Source organism: Callospermophilus lateralis, chromosome 2 (genome assembly GCF_048772815.1).
Source record: "Callospermophilus lateralis isolate mCalLat2 chromosome 2, mCalLat2.hap1, whole genome shotgun sequence".
In the NCBI taxonomy this organism is placed as follows: Eukaryota; Metazoa; Chordata; class Mammalia; order Rodentia; family Sciuridae; genus Callospermophilus; species Callospermophilus lateralis.
In genome coordinates, this window is record NC_135306.1 from 158845167 (window position 1) to 158869494 (window position 24328).

General features: G+C 36.8%; 2 protein-coding genes across 2 annotated transcripts; both read right to left on the reverse strand.

Moving 5' to 3' along the window:
• Positions 1-209: 209 nt before the first annotated feature.
• Positions 210-797, reverse strand: Ascl3 (achaete-scute family bHLH transcription factor 3). The gene has a single exon (XM_076844202.2). The coding sequence runs from the start codon at positions 795-797 to the stop codon at positions 252-254; it is 546 nt and encodes a 181-aa protein (XP_076700317.1). The 3' UTR covers positions 210-251.
• An 8629-nt stretch (positions 798-9426) lies between these two features.
• Positions 9427-23496, reverse strand: Tmem9b (TMEM9 domain family member B). Its single transcript, XM_076846847.1, has 5 exons — positions 23285-23496; positions 20780-20871; positions 17715-17823; positions 15489-15623; positions 9427-9762 (listed from the first exon to the last, which is right to left on the reverse strand). The coding sequence occupies exons 1-5, from the start codon at positions 23387-23389 to the stop codon at positions 9607-9609; spliced, it is 597 nt and encodes a 198-aa protein (XP_076702962.1). The 5' UTR covers positions 23390-23496; the 3' UTR covers positions 9427-9606.
• Between the last annotated feature and the right edge of the window lie 832 nt (positions 23497-24328).

Genomic DNA, 24328 nt, shown 5'->3' on the forward strand with positions numbered 1-24328 from the left:
GTGTGTGAGAAGGGCAGGGTGAAAAGTACAGAGGTTCCTGGGGAATCCATTCTGCTCTACTAGAGCTCTTGAAAGAAATGAGCAAAGCATTTTATCAGTCTACATAAGATAATGTATTATTAATACCCAGCATAGGTTAGCATGGGAACTGTATCTGCCCACACAGAAATTACATACAGAAAAAACTATTGAAGGATGCTGTCAGAGATCTTATTTTGTGAAATTATCTGTCTCTATTTTGAAATGCTGATTCAAACAATTCTAAAAATAGGGTCAGCATGGTGACTGGTGGTTGCTATTAGGGAGGAGCCTTTCCTGGCATTATTCTTGGTCTCGGGTTTATCAGGGCACAAAAGTGACTGCAGGTAGTTAATGTACTTGATTGCGGCTCTAAGGGTTTCCACTTTGCTGAGTCGTTTCTCCAGATACTCCTCTGGCAGATGATGTCGCAGTTGGGCATAGCCTTCATTGACACACTTCACTCGTTGCCTTTCCCGCTCATTCCGTTTCCGGATAAAGGCTGGCCCATAAGAGTATTCACACCTTCTGTAATTTGGATAAGGCATTGGAAATGTGAAGGAGCAGGGTTCACCATAATTTTCCATGATCAGGGAGTCACTGGAAAATGGCAGCAATGGCAGCTCTTCAGAGTAAGGAGATGGCACTGGGGTCTCAGGACACAGGTGGAAAGTGACCATGGGGTCCAGATAGAAGGACCTGGGCAGCGGCAAGTGGGCAGAATCAGAGAAGACAGGAAATTTGTCTGGTGAATTAGAGTAGCTTCTATTGTCCGTCATTTTGTCTTTAACCTAGAAATATAACCATGTTTATTAATTTGGCCAGATTAAAAACAGAGCAAGGTTTGTATTCTTAGAGATCAGTGTTTTGAAGTCTTCTATTTAGATTACTAGTTTCTAAGCTCATTTGGGAAAGCATTAAAAAAAAAAAAAGGAAGGAAGAAAAATTAAAAATGAGATAGATGTAGACCTATTCAGGAAGAGGGAATGTGCTGGTGTGGGACCTCTTGGAGTATAATACTTTATCCTTGTGCTCCATGGGATGCAGTGGGAGGGGACACAAAATCTGAATATAGCTGCACTTTACTCAATTAAGTTCTGTGTTTTAAATGTGTGAGGGAGTTTCTTTAAAAAATTTTATAGTAAATATTTAAGAACAAATGATTCCTTTCTTATTTTTATTTTGTTTTGCCCCTGGTATATCAGGTATTACTTAAGAAGCCTATGCCTGTGAGGATGCATGATCATTAACTAGTTTGTAATTTTTCCCAACATGTATTTGAATATTGTGGTTTCAGTGTTTCCTAAACTTCAGTTATTTGCATATACCATAGTGATAAAAAGTACATCTGTGTTTCACTTGTACTATTACTTATTTTTTTAAAAAACACTTAACATTTTTTTACTCAATCAGATTTATTTATTTATTGCAGTACTGGAGGATTGAATCCAGGGCCTCCCACATGCAAGGCAAGTACTCTACCACTAAGCTAAATCTTCAGCCCCTCAAAAGGATTTATTTTTACTTTTTTTTGGAGAATTTTAATATTTATTTTTAGTTTTCAGTGGACACAACATTTTTGTTTGTATGTGGTGCTGAGGATCAAACCCTGGCTGCATGCATGCCAGGCAAGCGCGCTACCGCTTGAGCCACATCCCCAGCCCAAGGATTTATTTTTAAAAGAAACTTTATAACCCTACTGTAAATGTGAAATCAGTATAATTCACAATAAATAGCATTTAACAGTACAAATATTAAATTCAGGCTAGATATTATTCTTGTTGTATGAGGGAGATTAGAAGGCATTCTAGTGATGTGGAAGACATGTTTGCACCAGTCTAAGACTATAACTTGAGGTCACAAGGATTGAAAGAGAATTGGAATGGGAACAACTTTCTCACCAGTGAGTCAATATTATTTAGTGTTTTTTTTTTTTTTTTTTTTTTGTAGCATCAAAAATCCTCACTTACTAATCCTCACTTATAATCCCATCTACTTTCTCCTCAATGCTGGGGAATTAAACTCGGGGCTTTGTGCTGAGGAGGCAAGCTCTCTACCATTAAGCTATACCCCAAATCCCTAACTCATTTTACAACATCTATTGATTTTTTGCATTTAACTATAATATGGTAGCCACAAGAGGTTTTTAAGGGGCATTGTAGTTTGACTAGTTAACTAGGAGGCAGGCAGATGCTGTCTCAAAAAAAATTTTTTTTAAATACTTTTTAGTTGTAAATGGATCTTTTATTTTATTTATTTATATGTGGTGCTGAGGATCTAACCCAGGGTCTTACACATGCCAGGCAAATGCTCTACCACTGAGCCACAACTCCAGCCCTTTTTTGTTTTTTTAAAGGCGGCGCTGGGAATGTAGCTCAGAGGAGAGCACTTGTCTAGGATATGCAAGGTTCTGGATGGGGGAGAAGGATGAGTGAGAAGGGTTATAAGTCATGGTGAAAAAGGCTGGAAAAGGAGTCAATGCCAGGAAACACTCTTTCTACAAAAGGGAGTGAGGGAGGATGAGATAAGTGAGATATATTCAATTAAAAATTGAAACAGAGGAACAGGAAATGAAAGAGTCCAAATTACTGACCAAATGACCTCAAATAACTAACATAAAACAAAAATCTCTGGAATATTAACAATTAGCCAAGATTCTGTCAAATAGAAAAAGTTGCTGAGAGAAACTAGTTGGGAAATTCCTAAGTTAGGAATCTAGAGGGCAAGATGAACATGTATGGCAGAAGCTACAAAATGATGGCAAATGGATGTGGAGACTGCACAACTATAGTTCTGACAACACTCTTTTATTACTTTTTTAAAGATTTTTTTTAATGTGGACACAATATCTTTATTTATTTATTTTTATGTGGTGCTGAGGACTGAACCCAGTGCCTCACACCACTGAGCTATAATCCTAGCCCTAACATTCTTATTTTTGTGTACATCTAACCAACCAGAATTTATTAACTACAACAGGTTCCCCCCAAAAGTAAAGCAGATATCAAAGTTAATTATGCAAAATTACATTTTTGGATATGATTTTACTCTGAAGCATAACTGAAATAACATATTAAATCTTGATTCAGATGAAATCTGAGTAATTGATATATACTACAGGTAATTAAAAGTTTCTAGGGTTTTGAATAACCAATAAAAAAAAAAAAAAAAAAGTTTCTAGGGCTGGGGATGTGGCTCAAGTGGTAGTGCGCTCGCCTGGCATGCATGTGGCCCGGGTTTGATCCTCAGCACCACATACAAACAAAGATGTTGTGTCCACCAAAACTAAAAAATAAATATTAAAAAATTCTCTCTCTTTTAAAAAAAAGTTTCTAGGTTGTTGTGTAATTCTTAGAAAAAAAGTATCTGGGGACATATTGATAAAGAAGCTTTTCTTTTTTAATTGAGCATTTCTAATAAGTCCACCAATCAAGGTAGTACCATCTAAATATGATCAGCTTCCGTTCAAAGAGGACATTTTAGCCATAAACAACAGAGTAAGAGTGTGAAAAAAATGCAGCAGTGAAGAGAATTAAGATAGGAAGCCTAGTAGAGACTCCACTAGGCTAGATGTGTTTGTAGGAATCAAGTGCAAGTTTATCTTAAAGGAAGGCAGCATGGATTGTTAGTGCTAGGGCTCCATGATTACAAACACATGACCAACTAACAAATACACCTATCTTGGGAAAATCTTGGGTTTCTATCTTAGAGCCCTTCTGGAAAATAAATGATGAGCTCTTAATAATAAAATCCTAAGAGATTCCAGATGCTCTGCTGAACTTTATAAAAGCTTCTGTTTTCATAGATTAAAAAAAAATTGGCAGGTAAAAACCACATACAATTGAATTATAGAATATCAGAGCTTGGAGGAAGCTTAGAAACCCTCTTTTCCCATCCCTCAGAGGTTGTAAAAGTTGCTAAGCTTGCAAAGGTACTAGCACAAAATACTTCCCACTCCTCCACGTTATTTAAACACCAGTAAAATCTAGATCTTTTGTAACATGGACAATAATTTGTATTTTAAGATAATGGAATAATAAGATTGACAAAATGTATAATTTAAAAATAGTATCTAGGGACTTTCTTAAAAATCAGGTTCTTATTTTCTCCTATGGGTCACTCTGGAGAAGTGTCTCTTACCTGAGTTTTGTCGCTCAAGATGTTGTATTTCGGGCTGAGTCAGATTTAACCTGATTTATAGGTGGTCATTTAGTAACAATATGCAAAGTAGTTTACAGTTAAACAGAACTGCTTGGTTCTGGTTTAGCTGTTTTTCTACCTAATATGTAGGCATGACAACACCTGACAATACTAAAAAGAAAGGTTTGCTTTCAAAACTGGACACTTGTAACAAATTCTTTTGTTTAAAGAATGCCCCTGCATTCATCTGGGATATATGATTTTATATCAAAATTATTTATGGAAAAGATCTTTAGTCTCATAATGTGCAAATATTGGTCAATATTCTTTTAGAGATTTATGCCAGAACTAGGAGGGTCAATAAGAACTTATATCTTTTGTGTGTGTGTGTGGTGGGTGTATGTGTTATGTTGGAGATTGAACATGGGACGCTCTACCATTGAGATACATTTCCAGTTCTCTCTCCTTTTTTTTTTTTTTTTTGATACCGGGGATTGACTCCAGGGGTGCTTAGCCACATCCCCAGCATTTTTTTTTTTTTTTTTTGTGTGTGTGTGTGTGTATTTTTTTTTTAATATTTATTTTTTAGCTGTAGTTGGATACAATACCTTTATTTATTTGTTTTTATGTGTTGCTAAGGATCCATCCCCAGGGCCTTGCATGTGCTAGGTGAGCTTTCTACCACTTAGCCACAACCCTAGCATGTACAGAGTCTCAATGTCTCACTGAGTTGCTAAGGGCCTCACTAAGTTGCTGAGGCTGGCCTTGAACTTTCAATCCTCCTGCATCAGCCTCCCAAGATACTGGGATTACAGGCATGCACCACAGAGTCTTACTGCCATCTTCAGTTCTTTTTTTTTTAACTTTTTATTTTAAGGTAGGGTCTTGGTAAGTTGTCTTGGATTAAAACTTGGGATCCTCCTGCCTCAGCCTTCTGAATTACTGGGATTACAAGCATGCACCACCATGCTCAGCATTACATCTTTTTAAAAATACTAATTTTTTCTTATTTTTAGAGCAGTTTTAGGTTCACAGTAAAACTGGGCAGAAAGCACATAGTTCCCATATACTCCCTGCCCCCACACACGTACTGTCTTCTTTACTATCAATATCCTGCACCCTAGTGGTACCCTTCTTACAACTGATGACCCTATACACCATTATCACCCAAAGTCTATATTTTATATTTATATTCTATGGGTTTGACAAATGTGTACTGGTGTATATCTATCAATACAATATCATACACAATAGTTTCACTGCCTTAAATATCCTTTATGTTCTGTCTATTTATCTTTCCATTCTCTTTAACCCCTACAACCACTGATCTTCTTACTGTTTCTATGGTTTTGTCTTTTCCAGAATGTCATATAATTGGAATCATTCCGTATATAGATAGGCTTTTCAGATTGGCTTCTTTCACTTAGTGATAGAATTTAAGGTTCTTCCACGTCCTTTCATAGCTGGAAAGCTCAAAAGCTGCTATAAACATTCATGTGCAGGTTTTCAAGTGGACATAAGATTTCAATTCATTTGGCTAATTACCAAAGATCACAATTGCTAGATCATATAGTTTTGTAAACCACCAAACTCTCCAAAATTGCTGTATCATTTTGCATTACCACCAGCAATAAATAAGAGTTCTTGTTGTTCTACATTCTGTATTTGGAATTAGTGTTCTGGATTTTGGCCATTTTAATAGATGTATAGTGGTAGTAAAGGGGACTGAACTCACAGGGGCTCTACTACTAAGCTACATTCCAGCCCTTTTCTTTTTTTTTTTTTTTCAGGGGAGGGGAGTACTAGGTATTGAACTCAGGAGAAATCAGCCACTGAGCCACATCCCCAGCCCTATTTTGCATTTTATTTAGAGACAGGGTCTCACTGAGTTGCTTAGTGCCTCACTTAGTTGCTGAGGCTAGCTTTGAACTTGTGATCCTTCTGCCTCAGCCTCCTGAGTAGCTAAGATTACAGGATGTGCCACGTCTGGATTCATTGTTGTTTTAATTCATATTTCCTCAATGACATATGATGTAGAGCATCTTTTAGAAATATTTGCCATCTGTATTTCTTTTCTGGTGAGATGCCTGTTTAGAATTTTTGCCAAATTAGATTTTTCCTTTTTTGTTGAGTTTTTAAGTGTTTTTGTATATTTTGAATAATCAAAAATATGCTTTTTGCAAATATTTTCCCCTGGTCTGTGGCCTACCTTCTTATTCTCTTGACAATATCTTTTGTAGAAGTTTTACATTTTAATGAAGTTCAGCTGCACAATTATTTCTTTCAAGGATCATGCCATTAGAGTTTTATCTAAGAAGGCATCACCATCTAGATTTTCTCCTAGGTTATTTCTAGAAATTTTATATTTTTGCATTTTATTTGTAGGCCTATGGTGCATTTTGAGTTAATTTTTAGGAAGATTATAAAGTCTGTGTCTAGATTATTATTTATCTTTTTGTGTATAGATGTTGTTTGTTCTGGCATCATTTGTTGAAAAGATTATCTTTTTCTCCATTTTGCTTTTTTGTGAAAGATCTATTAATCTACTTTATGTCAATACCATACAGTCTTGATTACTGTAGCTTTATAGTTAAGACTTGAAGTTGGGTAGTGTCAGTCTTCAGACTTTGTAGTGTCCTTTAATATTTTAAAAAATATTCATTTTTTAGTTATAGGTGGACACAATATCTTTATTTTCCTGTGGTCCTGAGGATCAAACCCAGTGACTCATGCATGCTAGGCAGTACTCTACTTCTGAGTCACAACCCCAGCCCTCTCCTTTAATATTTTGTGGCTCTTCTGGTCATCTTTCTAAATAAATGTTAAAATCAGTTTGTCCATATCTACAAAGTAACTTTCTGGGATCTTGATTGGGATTGCATTGAATCTACAGGTCAAGGTGGCAAGAACAGACACTTTGACAATACCAAGCCTTACTATCAGTTAGTATGGACTATCCCTCACTGATTCAATTCTTTGACTTCTTTATCAGGGTTTTGTAATTTTTCTCCTAAATCTTATGCATATTTTTTTGGAGTTATGCTTAAAATGCCATTTTTTAGGGTTGCTAATGTAAATTTTCTTGTGTTTTTAATTTCAAATTCGTCTTGTTCATTATTTGCATAAGAAAAGCAATTGACTTTTGCATATTAGCCTTGTATCCTGCAACCTTACTATAATCATTTATTAGTTCCAGGATTTTTTGTTATTGTTGGTTCTTTTGGGGTTTCAACAGACAATCATGTATGTCATCTATAAACAAAGATGATTTTATTTCTTCCTTTTCAATCTGTATAACTTTTATTTCTTTTTCATGTCTTCATGCATTAGCTAGGACTCCAGTATAATGTTAAAAAGAAATGGTGAGAAATGATATCCTTGCCTTGTTCCTGTTCTTAGTGGGAAAACTTCTAGTTTCTCATTATTAAATACAATGTTTGTACATTTTTTCTCTTTGTATACATTCTCTATCTGGTTTAGGAAGTTCCCCTCTCTTCCTAGTTTGATTGATTGTGGTACTGGAGATTAAACCCAGGGTGTGCTGAGCCACATCCCTATCCCTTTTTATTTTTTAATTTAAAAAAATTAATTAACTTATTTTAATTAGGTATATATAACAGAAGAATGCGTTTTGATTCATTGTACACAACTGCAGCACAAATTTTCATTTCTCTGGTTGTACACAATGCAGTGTTGCGCCATATGTGCAGTCATACATGTACCTAGGGTAATGATATCCATCTCATTCCACCATCTTTTCTGCCCTCGTGCCCCCTTTCCTTTTTATTTTGAGACAGGGTCTCACTAAAGTGCCCAGACTGGCCTCAAACTTCTGACCCTCCTGTTTCAATCTCCCAAGTTGCTGGGTTACAGACATGTGCCACCATGCCTGGAGAGAGTTTTTATTATGAATGGGTGTTGGATTTTATTCAGTTCTTTTTTGGTGTCCACTGATAGGATCATCTGGTTTTCTTCTCTAAAAGTGATAGATTATATTATTTTAAAATGTTGAACTAGTCTTGTATGCTGTGGGATAAATCTCACTCAGTCATGATTGAACCTATTATTTTTTAATACTAACAATAAAATTAATTTTAGGTTAGATTTTTGGGTGCTAAAAATTTTTTAAAAACCCTAAACAACAACAAAATCAATAGCTCCTAAGAACTTAAGAACTTCTTAGAACAAGCAATCCTTGGGGAATTTTTACATGTCTCAAATTATCAGAATATTTGTATACTTTTCAGAGACTCACCTAAGAATCCATACATTAGCACACACAGCTAATTTAGTGCCAGTGTTTTATGATTAGATTGGTATAAAACTGTCTTACAACAGGTTACAAAATGTCCTTGTATCTTCAAGCTAATCATACAGCAAAGAGGGAGAAGAAACTTAGAGAACATAGACACACTGATAGGTGTTTCAAAAATTATTTTTATTGTTACATTCCAAAGAGGACATGGGAAGAAAAAAACCAGTTATCCAATAACTGTTATACTTTTCAGAGAGGCAACCAGAATTCCAGTCCTAGTTCAAAGCTGCACACATTAGAGCTTAAACCATTGCCTCTCAACTGACCAGAAATACTGACCAGTATGTCATCACTCCAGGGAAGCTTGGGTTTAAAAGATAATTTCTTTATTGCAAGTGTCCAAGTCCTTAGGATTTGTCCTTAAAAATACTAGGAGAATATGAGGAAGACCACACACACCAAGACTATGTTTAGTCATTAGAATAAACTAGCAAATGGCCAGTTTGTTCTAGGATGCATTGCATCAGACATCACAGTACAGGAAGAAAATCTGCATTTTTGTGAAGAGCTGCCAGGCATTTCAGATCCAATTTACCATAAAATGAAGCCACAGGCCAACCAAAGACCAAGATTAATACAGTCAGTGCAAAAGTCAAACGGGTAAGTCAGCACTTTGATGAGGCCAACTACACTGGAAAATATTCATGAAATTTGAAAATAGAAGGTAAGGTCTATTTACAAAAGTTTATTTGTAAAGTAACTTGAGAAAAGTTGGGTCAAGCACTTCCCACGTATCCCTCCCCTCTCCCGCCAAAAAAACAAAAACAATAATAAAAACAAAGAACACCAAAAAATTATCTTGAAAATCAAGTTAAAACTATATGGTGAAAAAGAGAGTGCTTATTTTAGGTAAAGGACTTCAAGATAATTTATAGGCAGATATAATTTTATTAGTAAAAGTCAAAGTAGGAAAAGGCTTATTGACTGACTCCAAACTGTGTGCTTTTAAAAATGTCTCCATTAATATGTTAACCAGAAAAAAATACTAAGCATGTTTTTGCTTCCAATTTTGAGTCTTCCAGCAAGAATCGGTGAAAACAACAGGGTATTAAAACAAAACCCAGGAAACCTCAGTCAATTCTTTTCAGTTGTCTGCCTTGTGTCTTTCTAGTTACCTTGCATTCAATTTCCAATTAGCTGAGGACAACATGTCGGTCAAAGACAGATTTTCGCTGCTCTTGTACTTGAAGCTTCCAACGCTGCTGGGCATATTCCACCTTGTTTAGAACATTGGCTCGACTGCGGGAGCGGGCCAGCACATCATGGGCATTTGCAAAAGGCTGGTGATCCTGCAAGTCCAGACAGAGAACATCAGAGATGACAAGACCAGTGTAAAATATACACAAAACAGCAGTTAGCTAGCCACAGAGATGGGAACAGGTAAATTTTTCAATAGAATACCAGTCCTAGTTCAAAGCTGCACACATTAGAGCTGTGTGACTATACACTTCTATGCAGAAGAAGGATGAAATCTATGGAAATAGGTGGTTTAGGAGATATAAGTGAGAAGGATATTTGTGAAACATTTCCATGGGTCACATTTTCCAAAGACATTTCCCTTAAGAAGCAGAGACCAAGGCAAATACAATGGTCTTTTTTTTTTTTTTTTTTTTTTTAGTATTTTTCAGTTGTAGATGGGCATAATACCTTTATTTATTTATCTTTTTATGTGGTGCTGAGAATCAAACTCAGTGCCTCTCCCATGCTAGGAGAGTGCTCTACCATTGAGCCACAACCCAAGCCCACAATGGTCATTCTTGTTAAAGAGAAGTCTTCCTTGATTAGTAGGGCAAAGGAAGTCTATTTTCATATCCATATCTCTGTTACATAGAATGAAGGGCTTTCCTTGCTTTAATTAATACTATAAAAATATCTGTGACAGAGGAAATATATCTTTAAATTTCCTGACTCCCATTATATTAAAATTATTTATTTGCCTGCTTGGGGCTGCATTTGCCATGGCAGATAAGTTGACAGGATCTTATCTTGATTGGTTTTAATCTCTCCTTATACTCTTTTTTTTAAATATTTATTTTTTAGTTTTCAGTGGACACAACATCTTTATTTAATTTTTATGTGGTGCTGAGGATCGAACCCAGCGCCCCGCGCATGCCAGGAGAGCGCACTACCGCTTGAGCCACATCCCCAGCTCTCCTTATACTCTTAATACAAACTAAATGGGTAGTTTTCAAAAGTTTTCTCATTTCCCCCTTCTCTACCCTGTAATGAAAAGAAATCAAGTGCTATGATTTCTTTCTATTTCCAAGGAATATGAGGATTGATTTACTTCAGCATCTCTATTCTACAAAGACTTGAATTTTTCATTGCTGAGCACCCAATGGCTTCCATGTTAGTTACTGTCTTACGAAAGAGATATTAAAGGGTTACCCTGATATCTGTAGAAAACCAACCTTTCCTAGCCAAAGTAAACTAATGCAACTGAATGTTTGTAGTCATTACACAGGAAACCACCATGTTAATCTACCTATGAATGAGATATAAACACAGCTGCCTAAATGACAAAAAGCATTCAATAGTAATTTATTGTTTTTGTTTTGCCTTTTCCTTGATCTCTTTTTCCTGAAACTCCTATTAGCAAAGTTTCTAAATATTCCAACACAAGATGCAAGCAAGTCACAATTCAGACCTCTTAAAACTAAGTTTTGCCTCAAGGAAAGAAACAACATTGTTCTGCTATGCATGTCTAAAAAGCTATATTATATATCTAGGGCAGAAGTCAGCAAGTATTTGAAAAGCTATGAATAACCACATATGGTGTTATGATACCTGGTCTTGTTTTCATAGCACAACATTTAAACCATGTCTACATGCTCAAAGAGTTTTCTATAAAAAGAATCTTTCCTTGCCTTTTTTTTTTTTTTTTTTTTTTTTTGGTACTGGGGATTGAACTCAAGGAAACTCAACCACTGAGCCACATCTACAACCCTATTTTGTATTTTATTTAGAGTTAGTCTCACTGAGTTGCTTAGTGCCTCATAGTTTGAGGCTGGCTTTGAACCTGTGATCTTCTGGTCTCAGCCTCCCAAGCCACTGGGATTACAGGTGTGGGCCACCGAACCTGGCTTTCCTTGCCTCTTTATCCAAATATCATTTACTTTTCACTTAAAGGTAATGGCTTGTGCAAATCCCATTTATTTTTTATTTTTAATCTTACAAATGAAAATAATAAAGACAATCCTATAACGTCCAAATTTTTTCAGTTTAAAAAAAGAAGGTAAACACAGAGGAAGGCTAAACTTATAGGTTTACTTGATTCCCCATTTGGAAATAAACTCATCCAAGGTCATTTAACAAATTAGCATAAACACTAAAATTTAGCTTGCCTAATTAACTTGATTTGATGTTAGATCTTCTCAATACATATATTTTATTCAGGTAGATTAAAATGACACTATAGGAATATGGTGTTTCAATGAACTTGTATATCAAATATTATTACCATTGGCTTGTTTTAACACAAACAAGGCTGGGAAGAAGGATGTACTTTATCAGAAGAGCACCCTGCAGTTTCACATTCATGTTTTCTACTCTTCATGGTAAGGGGAGAAAAATCTTCTTAAGGAACATATTCAAAAGACTAAACAAACTAGTTAATCCTTTTGTTCTGCTCTCCACCTATCAGAACAAGATTGAACTAGCTGCTCGTGGTCATAGATGCTGAGAGAATGCAAATACAGGAGATTTATCTTTTTCCTATGTTTGTTCTTTTTACACCTGATAAAATTACAATAAATACAAAACATGTTTTAATGTAATGCTTTGATAATAGTGATGATGTGTCATGGATATATGATACAGTAAATATTATGACTACTTGCAATGAGCTTCTTAACTATTTGTACTTTTATTTGCTTTAAAATGTTTTACACTGAACAAAAATGAAAACTAAGAATTTTTAAAAAGCATTCTTAAAAGTATATAAATAAGGAAAAACTTATATCTTGAGTCTAACAATTATAGGAATTTAACTTTTTTGTGTGTGGAGTTGCCATAAATTCATAGCTCTGGTCAGAAAACCTCTCCCTTTCGAGAATTAGTTTAACAGGTATCCAAGGGTCAGCCAGGCCTCTCAGTGACAATATTCTCCAATTAATTGGGTGTGATTTTGCTCCTTACCCAGGGACATTTAGCAATGCCTGTGAACATTTTTGATTGCCGTGACTGGAATAGCAATCATGCAGCATTAATCTTCTAGCATTTAGTAGATAGAAGTTAGGGATGCTGCTGAACATCTCACAATAAACAGGATATCCTTTCACAACAAAGAATTGTTCGACCCTAGATAGCTAGCCAGTATTGAGAAACCCTAAACATGGAAATAGTATAAGAGGCTCTAATATTAGTTTCTAACATACAACATCTGTTTTTCCAGCTTTCCCTGTATTAGTTCCATCACTATGCCTAGGTTTTGACCACATCAGATCTCTAGTCTTTTATCCCAGCCTGTCAATCTCTTCCTGGAATTCTTTTACAGTAAATATGTGTTTCTTATATTAAAAATAAAATGGAGGGCTGGGGATGTGGCTCAAGTGGTAATGCGCTTGCCTGGCATGCGCGGGGCACTGGGTTCGATCCTCAGCACCACATAAAAATTAAATAAAGATGTTGTGTCCACTGAAAACTCAAAAGTAAATATTAAAAAAATTCTCTCTCAAAAAAAATAAAAAAATAAAAAATAAAATGGAGAAACCACTATAGTCATTTCATTTACATCTTTTTATTTTATTCATCTCTTTATCCCTAGTAAGAAGAACAGAATATTTAACTCATTATTTCATTATATGTTGGTCGAATAAAAACAGCAAGGGAAAAAGAGGTAAAGAGAAGTGCTTTTATGAAAATTCTTGCCAAAAATAAATAAATAAATAAATCTTGCCCAAATAAGCTAAGTATTTATAATTGATACTCATGAGACAATAGTTTATTGTTCAAAACGCAGGCTCTGGGGGCTGGGGATGTGGCTCAAGTGGTAGCACGCTTGCCTGGCATGCACGGGACGCTGGGTTCGATCCTCAGCACCACATAAAAATAAAATAAAGATGTTGTGTCCACCAAAAATTAAAAATAAATATTAAAAAATTCTCTCTCTCTCTCTCTAAAAAAAAAAAAAAAAGCAGGCTCTGTTTATAGTTACAACTCAAATAATCTAGCCAGGGTCTCCTTTCCTAGCTTTTACCAACAGGTCCACAAAGGCATTCCAGAGTAAAAGAACTCTTGACTGGTTGGCAAGCTCACTCAGGCTTGGCTTTTAGAATTGATTGTTAAAACTATAAAGAATTTTATCTCTTTCAGGAACATAGTCCAATAAAATATTTCAATTGAAAAAGTAATTTCTTTTATTATTTTTTTAATATTTATTTTTTAGTTGTAGTTAGACACAATACCTTTATTTGTTTTTATGTGGTGCTGAGGATCGAACCCAGGGCCTTGTATGTGCTAGGCGAGTGCACTACTGCTGAGCTACAACCCCAGTCCATAATTTCTTTTGTTGTTGTTCTTGCTTTGTTTGTTTGTTTGTTTTATAGTACTGGAGATTGAATCCAAGGCACTCGACCACTGAGCTACATTCCCAGCCCATTTGTTTGTATAATTAATTAATTAATTAATTAATTTTTAAGACCATTGTTGAGGCTGGCCTCAAACTTGTAATCCTCCTGCTTCAGCTTCCAGAGAAGCTGGGATTACACTGCCACCATTCCTATTTCTTTTTTAAAACATTTAAAATTTTTAGTCATAGAGGGACACTATTTCTATTTTATTTATTTGTGTGGTGCTGAGGATCGAACCCAGTGCCCCATATATTTGAGACACACCATTGAGACACAATCCCAGCCCAAAAAAGTAATTTCTAATTATATATAATAATAAAATAGTGGAAAATTAAAGAATAATCCCAAACAGGATAATGATAAATCAAACAATACAATTCTCTAAACTATACTGAATATCAAGCTATGGACAAAATCAATATCTAGATACTTTTAAATTAAGTAATGTTAAAATGAAAAGGAAACAATTCATCAATTTATATACTGATTATGCCAACTATTCGTACAAATATAAATGTGTTTTAGAGACAGAAGGAGGAGGGCTGGGGTTGTGGCTCAGTGGTACAGTGCTTGCCTAGCACATGCAAGGCCCTGAGTTTGATCCTAAGCACCACATAAAAACAAAAAAATATAAAGGTATTGTGTTCAACTACAATTAAAAAAAAAAGACTGAAGGAGGATCTGAATTTTTTTTTAAAAAGCAGGAGGAGGGATGGGGTTGTGGTTCAGTGGTATAGTGCATGTTTGAGGCACTGAGTTCGATCTCAGCACCACATAAATATAAAATAAAGATATTGTGTCCAACTAAAACTAAAAAACAAATATTGAAAAAAAAAAACAAGAGGAAAACATAAAACCTCAGAAAGTCATCAACTTATATTTCAATAAGAAAAGAATGCTGTGTCTTCATGGCTTCCATTAGCAAATTTTCTTTGCCTTCTAAAATATTTGGTGATACTAATAGGAAAAGTGTTTCAGGCAGGAACTTGGGAAGAAAACTGTATCAGATGCTTTTCTCAAGGCAAACAGAATATGGGTCATCATTTTAAAGTAACACATTATGGCTTTACGGAACGATTTCCTCATAAAGAGATAGACACTAAAATTAGAACTCTCTTTAGTGTCTCAGATTGAGGATGTTTTCCATGTGCAATGCTTTTTTTTTTTTTGCTACTGGGGGTTTAACCCTGGGGCACTTTACCACCGAGCTACATCCCCAGCCCTTTTAATTTTTTTCATTTTGAGACAGGATCTCCCTAAATTGCTTAGGGTCTTGCTAAGTTGTGAGGCTGGCCTCAAACCTGTGATCCTACTGTCTTAGCCCCAAGCTGCTGGGATTACAGGAGTGTACAACTGCACCTGGCCTATTCATTTGCTTAATTTCACTTTACATCAGATGATGACAGACACTGGCTATGAGCAGCTAAGGCAGGCTAGAAACTTACCCCAACATCATCATCGCTTTGTATCAACTGTGAGTGTCCAAAGAGGCGTCTCTTCAGTATAGGCTCAATCAGGGTAAGATACACCATGTATAGAAGTAGAAGCCCCAAAATAGAGAGATAAATTATAATGGTAACCTAAACGAAATTGAAAATAAGTTACATTGCTAATCAAGCCAAGAAATCATAATTTTGTCATGATAATTGTAAAGCCATAGCGAAGACTGATTTATCTGCCAAGCATATAGGATTTCTATACCAACCAGATTCCAATAAGACACAAACTCAAATCTTTACCAAAGTACTATTTAAGATAAAGGAGAAAAAGCATTTTGTCTTTGGGATCTTTTTATGAATCTTCAAAAACTTCATCTTCACTTAATACTAATCCTTTGTCACCACTGCTAACATAGCAGTTTTTGTTGTTGTTGTTGTTGTTTTTAACCTGAACATAGTCTCCTAGAAGAACTCTTGCTAAAACAATTTAAAGGAATCGTAACAGAAAATGTAGTTCAGATAAATTTCAACAAGATACTCTTTTAGATCAATTTAAGTCTACAGAAACACTTTTTAGGCCACTGATTTTCTTGGGATATTAATTTGTGTGCTGACCACACAAATGAGACACACACAAGGAAGGCTATAATAAAATAGAATAGACAATAGCAATTGTTGACAAGGATGTGGAGAAACAGAAACATCATACACTGCTGGTAAAATGGTGCAACCACTTTGGAAAACAATCTGGTTGACTGTTAAACTACACATAAGCTTACTACTTTATGGAATTTACCCAAGAGAAAGGGAAACATATATCCACATAAAGACATGTACACAGATAGTCCTAACAGTATAAATCTGGAAATAACCCAAATGTCCATCAATTGAGGAATGAATATTCATAAAATGGAACACTATGGCAGGTGCAGTGGCATCCTCCTATAATCCCAGTGGCTTGGAAGGCTGAAGCAGGAGGATCCCAAGTTCGAAGCCAGCCTGTGCAACTTAGCAAGCCCCTAAGCAAGGCCCACCCTGTATCAAAATAAAATATATTTTTAAAATAAAATGGAACACTCTTCAACAATAAAATAGAATAAAGTACTGATACTTGCTATAACTTATAAAAAAACCATGGGCTGGGGTTGTGGCTCAGTGGTAGAGCGCTTGCCTAGCATGTGTGAGGCACTGAGTTTGATTCTCAGCACCACACATAAGCAAATAAATAAACAAAAGTCCATCAAACTAATAAAAATATTTTAAAAAATAAGAATAAATAAAAACCATTATGCTAAATGAAAAAAGGCAGTCACAGAAGACTATAAACTACATAATTCCATTTATATGACATGTTCAGATATATCCTGATAGAAAGTAGAATAGTGATCAAGTGATTGTTTGGGACTGGGGACAGCAATGAAGATTAACTATAAATGAGCAAAAAGGGATATCTTTAGGGTAATGGGAATGATTTAAAATTATATTTTAAAAAGTTGTTTTAAGTTTATTAAAATTTATATAATTGACACTTATGATGAGTAAATTTTAAATTTGAGCACATAAATTATATGTGCCCAAAAATTATGTAAAAAGACAAAGTACAGTGAGGATTTCTCTGTAGTACTAAACCCTGCTGGAGCAGGAGCTCTCCTGTGGGGTCTATCATAGCAGAAATCTTATTATGACTGACCATTACATCAAAGCTTTTTTTTTTTTTTTTTTTTGAGGAAAGGAATGGTAAGCACCATATTAAAAAAAAACTTGAGAAAACAACCATTAGTCCTAACTATAATAAAGAAATTGAGCCCATCAGAAATCCAAATAGCGATGAGAGTTATGTATATTCCATTTCCTATAAGAATTGAAGAAGGGAAATCTTAAAATTTAGAACTAATATTTCTGAAAGAGTTATATATGTGTGTGTGTGTGTGTGTGTGTGTGTGTGTGTGTGTATAAACTTATTCAAAGGGTTGGGAGATTAGTGAATGGAGGGCTTAATCATGCTACTGTCCCACTAGCCTTTGGTGTACATGGCCAACAGAGAAACTAGGATATCTTTCTGGAATATGATGATTAAACATAGCATATTTTAATATATCTATCCATTTTACATATCTATCTAACATATCGATAACCACAAAGCAACTCAATTAGGCAGACAGCAGGCCCATTATCCCTTTTGGAAAGGGGGTTCAAATTTTCTGTCTTGTCTAGAGACCACGTATATTTCACCTTGATCGTAACAGAGCTTCTTTCCTCATATTTGCATTCACAGCGTAGACAGTATGCTTCTACATCAGGCCCCCGCACAGGCATGGGCTCTACAACATGAAGGCAATCACTGAAAACACAAATAAAATATTGCTAAAGCCTGGCTTGATTTTGTACTTGTACTGATCAAAACTTCCTGAAATCCAGAAATATCATTGAACTTACCTCAGTGAAAGAACATAAGAAACAAATAAAGCAAAGTGAAAACATTTCCTCTCTCAATATTAGCATTTTGGTAAGATTTTATAGTCTAAGAAGTAATAAAGACACATACATAGTAGTGGTTTATTTTCAGTTGCTATTGTTAACAGTTACAAATGCCTGTGTTAGTGGGATATATGTCTGTTCTATATGTCCAGGGCAGGTATCACACATTTTTATTACTTTTCTCAGCTATTAAGAGTTTACCACTCTGATTACCTTCATCAAAAGGAGGCAAAGTTTTTCTGTCCTGCTGGCTACAGAGCAATTTTTTTTTTCCTTTTGGTACTCTTCCTTAGACATTTCTGGCTTAAACTATTCAATAACTCAACTACAGCAACCTATCCTACCCCACCCATTCTTCTTGGGGACACTCAATGCTCTAGCTGATTCCTTTTCTTTGTCCTATCAAAATGCACATTTTTGTGTTCTGTTACCTATGAAATGTGGCATTCGAAAGAAAACACAAAATGATATAAATGATAAAAGCTGTTATCATAACAAGTAATTAATTTTAACAAACAGTAATAAAAAATTAAATATTCACTAGTAGAATTTCAAATAAGAGTAAGCTATTCCATAAGTAATACCATAAAAGTTTCCTATTTCAGGTTCATAAACCTCAGCAATACCTAATAATTACTTGAGAATCTAAGTGCCGAGTAAATATTGAGTATTTCTTTTGAAGGACAAATACTTTATAGTAACAACAGGTGTTGGATATTGTGCAACAGTTGTGCAAGACTGAAGAAGCAGGGAGGTTCATTCAAACCAACCAGTCAGGAGCAGAGTTAAACCTAGAGGCAGTTCAGCTATTTTGGGGAACTAGGCAACGGTTCCCCCTAGTGTCAAAGGAAGATATTATAGCTTTGAACCACACCCCAAACACAAACCAGAATAAAGGTTGGAAGCCTGACTTCATCTATACCCTTCACAGAATGAAATATCTATTCCTGATTTCAGAAATAGGCAACGGGTACTTAGCATATGACCCCATCAATCTAATGCCTGACCTACATGTTTCATCTGTACCTTTGTGCATCCATCTCTTTTATGTTCTGGATATATTGATATTGGAGGCCTCAGGAAGCAACAACATCCTGATTGATGACAACCTGTTTTACTTTCTAAAGCAAGTTAAAAATTTCAGTGCCAATTGGGAAACTATTCCAGTAAAAGGTTAAGCTATAAGAAAGAAGCAAGGGAAATTGGGATAAGGGAAGGAAAAAAAATCTCAAACAAGGCTTATTTTCAAAGCTCTATTTTGACTAATAACCAGGAATGAACAACGTATGGCTTTATCTGAACCTGGAATAACAAAAAGTTAGTGAAGAGATTGGTATAAATCACTGAACAGTGAGTTTATTTGCAACCCGAATTCATATTCTTTTACTGATAACAAAACTGATCTTGTTAATTTTCAGAATCTTTGGAAAATTTATAGAAGTAACTTAATGATTATTTGAGGGTGTTGTGTTTTTTTTTGCATTATATAAAGTAACTTGCTGATACAAAATCTGTAATAATATTGTCAAATCACTTTGTAATATGAAACCTTTTAAAGTGGAACACAAAAAGTTCTCAGGAACACATCAAACAGACTAAACCTAAAAGCATTCATCATGAGAAGAATAAACAATGACATCAGAGAAGCTAACCATGTTCAAAGGCAGGCTTTTCTTTTTCAAAGTCAGTTTGAAATATTGTGACAGAAAGAATTTAATCTTGCTTTCAGACCCTTTGCTGATTATTGAGCTATAAAATCAGATTCTTGTGAAAATAGCTAGCATTTAGAGCTATTTTCCTTGGATACCTAACCCCTATGAACATCAATAAACTATGAACATCACAATTCTATGGGAAGGCATACACCCATCCTACTATAACACATCTGTTTCCCAACTTTTTCATGGAGCATATAGAAAAAGTTATCACTGGGGCTGGGGCTGGGGTTGGATGGTAGAGTGCTTGCCTTGCATGCATGAGACACTAGATTTGATTCTCAGCACCACAAATAAATAAATAAATAAAATATATCAACAACTAAAATACTAAACAACTAAAATGTGTGTGTGTGTACAAAGCTATCATTTATAAGGTTTACTGTGATAAACAAAGGCTACTGGTGGCTGGCTAGTCAGGATTCCAATCACTATAGGTCTGCCTGATTGCCTGAAAATACAAACTAATTACTCACACCAAATGGGAAACTAATATATATAGTTCATTCATCATCATTCCTGAGAGCTCTGACACTTTTAAACATAGACTCTTCTATGTGGCAATACCAAATATTATCAAAACTGATGTTGTACAAATTATAATTCAGATGAAGGTTTGCTTACCTTTCACTGAAAAGTGAGATAGAAAAAGGCCCCTCACCAAATGGTGCCGCATAGGCAGGTTACAATGGGTAGTTTAGGTGCCAAAAACTCAGTGCTTGGATTGTGGCTCAGTGGTAGAGCACTTGCCTAGCATGTAGGAGTACTGGGTTCGATTCTCAGCACCACACATAAATAAATAAATAAGATAAAGGTCCATCAACAATTAAAAAGAAAAAAATAAAGAAAAAAAAAAAACTACTCAGTGCCATCTGCATATAAAACTTTCCCTGTGGAGGGTTTGGTGTTTGGGCTATAGTGTTCTTTTAGCTTTATATCATCCCCTTAGCCTTACTCTTTTTCAAATAAAGAAGAATGTAACATCTTTGCTTAAAAAAAGATATACTTAAAAAGAAAAATGACACATTGGAAATACATTCTGAGCCAACAGTAACAACCATAGAAAGAAATGTGGCAGGTAATTCAGTGATCCAGAATACTTACCAATCTTTCTGGGATATGTTCTTATTATAAATATGTCCAGAATTCTCTTTATAGGGAGGACAGATACATTTACATCGAACATCCTCGAAATTCTGTAACCAAAATGAAAACCTAGTATAATTTATGATTTATCATTCATATATTTTAAAAACTGCAAATATTCACTTTGCTAAACATCCTGTCAAATTTTATTAAACCATTCATTTAAAATTTTAATTTTGAGTGATGTAAGTTTTAAAACCATAAGTCTTTTATGCTAAGCTAATGAATCATTATATATTACATTAAATTATTTTGAAATAATATGTAATACATGATCTGTTACTTATTAATCACATAACAATCAAATTGTGTTAATGTTATCACTGCCTACCTGCCAGTAGAAAAATATATAGTTGACAAATAGTTGTGCCTATAAATAAGAATGCTAATTACAAAAGGATGGGGGAGCTATATGCTTGTAATCTCAGGAGGCTGAGGCAGAAGGATTACAAATTCAAGGATAGCCTGGGTAATTCATCAAGATCCTATCTCAAAATAAAAATTTTAAAAAGGGCTGGGAATTTAGCTCAGTGGTAGAACAAGTGTTTAGTATAGTGAGCTCCTGAATTTGATCCCTAGCATCACAAAAAAACAAAGTTGCAATTCTTTTGCCTACCATCTTTCACCCTTTGGTAGAAAGGCACTGACATGGATATAATGGACTGACTGGGCTTGAATCCTATAAGGAGAGAATTTTTAGAGGCACTTAGCTATAACTAAGAAGGAAGTACATAGGGGAAGTAGCTTGATTCTAGTTGAGATCAGCTTATTCTACTCTTCCCAGGAAACTTTGCTACTAATCTCTGGTTGACAGTGAGGACAACTTCTAACAACAACAATAAAAATTCAAGAGGCAGGGGCTGAGGATATAGCTCGGTTGGTAGAGTGCTTGCCTTGCATGCACAAGGCCCTGGGTTCAATCCTCAGCATTAAAAAAGAAAAAAAAAAATCAAGAGGCATATACAGACAGAAAGTGTAAAGGGGAATTTGAGAAAACAATTACTCATTTGTCCCCAGAAGACCATGCCCATTGCTCCCACATACAGCCCTATGTCTGGCAGAGCTGTTCACTGTTCATAAACTTACTCAGCAACCATTCAGTGTTTACTCTGTGCCAGACCTTGTGGCTCAATGAGTAGATTCAGATAAGCATTAGACATGGTTCCTGCCCTAGGACACACCCTAAGAATAGATTAACACATACATGACCACAATATACTACATAAAGTGATAATGAACAATATGCAGTTTTAAAAGTCAAGAGACTTGCTGCTGTCTCTGTTTCTGGTGGGAGGTCAGAAAGAATTTCAAAAAGAACTCCTTTTCAAAAACATCTACCTGCCTGTAATCTATCTTAATCCCTGTGTTTAAAGATATTATAGATCTCTCTACTGTTGTGTATAACTAAAAAGAATAAAAAGGATATTATAGATTTAAGCTCCTATTTAAAAATGCAATGGCTTTCTGTTTTCCCATCACACTAATGTGAAGTCTTTATTTTTGCCCCCAAATGATTTAGCTCATCAAAGAAGAAAAACAAGTATGTATGAGACCAGGACAGGCTGAGACAGGTGGATCCCCAGTTCAAAGCCAGCCTCAGTAACGGCAAGGCACTAAGCAACTCAGTGAGACCCTGTCTCTAATAAAACATGAAACTGGGCTGGGGATGTGGTTTAGTAGTTGAGTGCCCCTGAGTTCAATCTCTGGTACCCCCTCCAAAAAAAAAAAAAAAAAAAAACCGAAAAGAAAAGAAAGAGAAAAAGAAAAAGAAAAGTAAAAAGAAAGAAAGAAGGAAAAAAAACTTGGGGAAAGGCCATAATCTCACCTTTCCTGTGGTTTGTCTCATTCCTTTTCCACTAAATTATAAGAAAGAGAGAAGGCAAGAAAGAAGCTAAGAGGTCCTTGAGAGGGAGAAATGAGACTATTAAGCTGGTGAGAGATACTCTGTAGGTCCTGCTACTAAGGGAGGCTACCAGGAAAGATTAGTTTCCATGATAGGAAGGGAATCTGTTTAGGAATGAGTTCAGGGGAGTTAGTTCCTAATAGGAAAAACTTCTGTAAGGGAGGAGCTTCCTATCATTTGGTTTGGAGAACACGGGGGCTGAGGCTGGTGGAGGGTAGGGGGTAAGGTATCAGAGCAGTGGAGAGTTAAAGATTCTTGGAAAGGTTGTAAAGTTTGAGATGGACGCTGTCTGAGCGGGGGAGGGAAATGTCAAAACGTGGAAGAGTAGCTGTCAGGACTGGGTGTGGGGGCGGCGATTGCCAGGCTGTCAGGACTGAGGGCAGGAGTGCTACCGGGCAGTAAAGAGTGGGGTTGAGTGCTGCCAGGGCTGTGAAGCTAGGAGCATGGCTGTCAGCGCTGGGAGAGGGCTCGGGTAGAGAGCAGGTAGGCAGACCCAGTTTCCGCAAGGCCAGAAGTAGGGGAGGAGCTCCTGTCAGGAGCAAAGGCTGGGCGGGACTCACCTTGGCGGCGTCTGTCAGCTGTACCAGCAGCAGTACTGAGAGCGCCAGGCAGGACAGACTGAGCATGGAACCAAGTCGAAGGAGACCTCCCCATAGAGTCGCCATCACCGCCGCCCAGCCAGCCGGCAGCCCGGAGGCCGGAGACCTACTCCCGGCTGGGAATCCGGCACGGAATCCGGCTCGGGATCCTCCGCCCGCACTTCCGTCTGGGACTTCACGTCATCAGCCGCGCCGGGTCAGCTGTAAAATGCATCCGCCCCGGAAACTGTTCCCTGTGCGGAAAGGCCCGGAGGCTGTACGAACTCTACGCGGGGTGGGCCAACGCTCTGTCCCCGGACGGAAAGGGTTCGCGCTGGGGTTGCAGTCTGGGCGCTCGGACATCTTCCTGGGAGCAGAAGCAGCGGGGGCTGGTCGAGCTGCCGGTGCGCTGGAAAGTTCTTTTACTCAGGGAGACCCCATTAAGCTCCAGTGTCTGAGGGGGTGCGGGGTCGGAGCCTTCGTTGCCATCCAGGGGAGGCCGGGGTGAGCCGAAGCTCCAGGAATTGCTGGGGCAGAGGCTCATTCTGGCTGGCGCGGCCTGCCGGGTGCCAAGCGCGGAAACCAGGCTGGGTCTGGGCCGAGCATTCTTTTTCCGGAAGCCCACCCCAGTCGGAATGTTAAGGAGTCGTCTCCTGCACTTCGGGTACTAACCTGCCTCCCGGGAGCCTCCGGGACACCACTGCCTGCCAGATTTCTAACAGCCTTTGTTAGCTGCTCTAGTGGGTGTGGCCTCGCTTCTGGCTGACCGCCTTGTTCCAGCCTGCATTTAGGAAGTGGGTCACAGCGGCAGGGCTGGGCTGGGCAGCAGCATCCTCCGCCCAGGATTCCAAGGAGGTGGGGAATCCGGGCGCTGCGCACCGGTGAGAACTTGCCTATCCTAGGCATCTGACCGCTAAGTCCGAGATGGGATAGTGCTGACCCAGTTCCTCAGGGCACATCATCCTCAGCAGATATTTTAGAAGCACCCTAGAGGTGGCACAGTGTCTCCCATTAAAATATTTTTCA

Excerpts from the sequence above, each read along its gene's own strand:
- Ascl3 (XM_076844202.2), bottom strand. The coding sequence starts at position 797 with ATGACGGACAATAGAAGCTACTCTAATTCACCAGACAAATTTCCTGTC.
- Tmem9b (XM_076846847.1), bottom strand. The coding sequence starts at position 23,389 with ATGGCGACTCTATGGGGAGGTCTCCTTCGACTTGGTTCCATGCTCAGT. Across the intron at positions 20,872-23,284 it reads AGCTGACAGACGCCGCCAAG|AATTTCGAGGATGTTCGATG; the intron begins GTGAGTCCCGCC and ends TTTTGGTTACAG. Across the intron at positions 17,824-20,779 it reads AACATATCCCAGAAAGATTG|TGATTGCCTTCATGTTGTAG; the intron begins GTAAGTATTCTG and ends TTGTGTTTTCAG.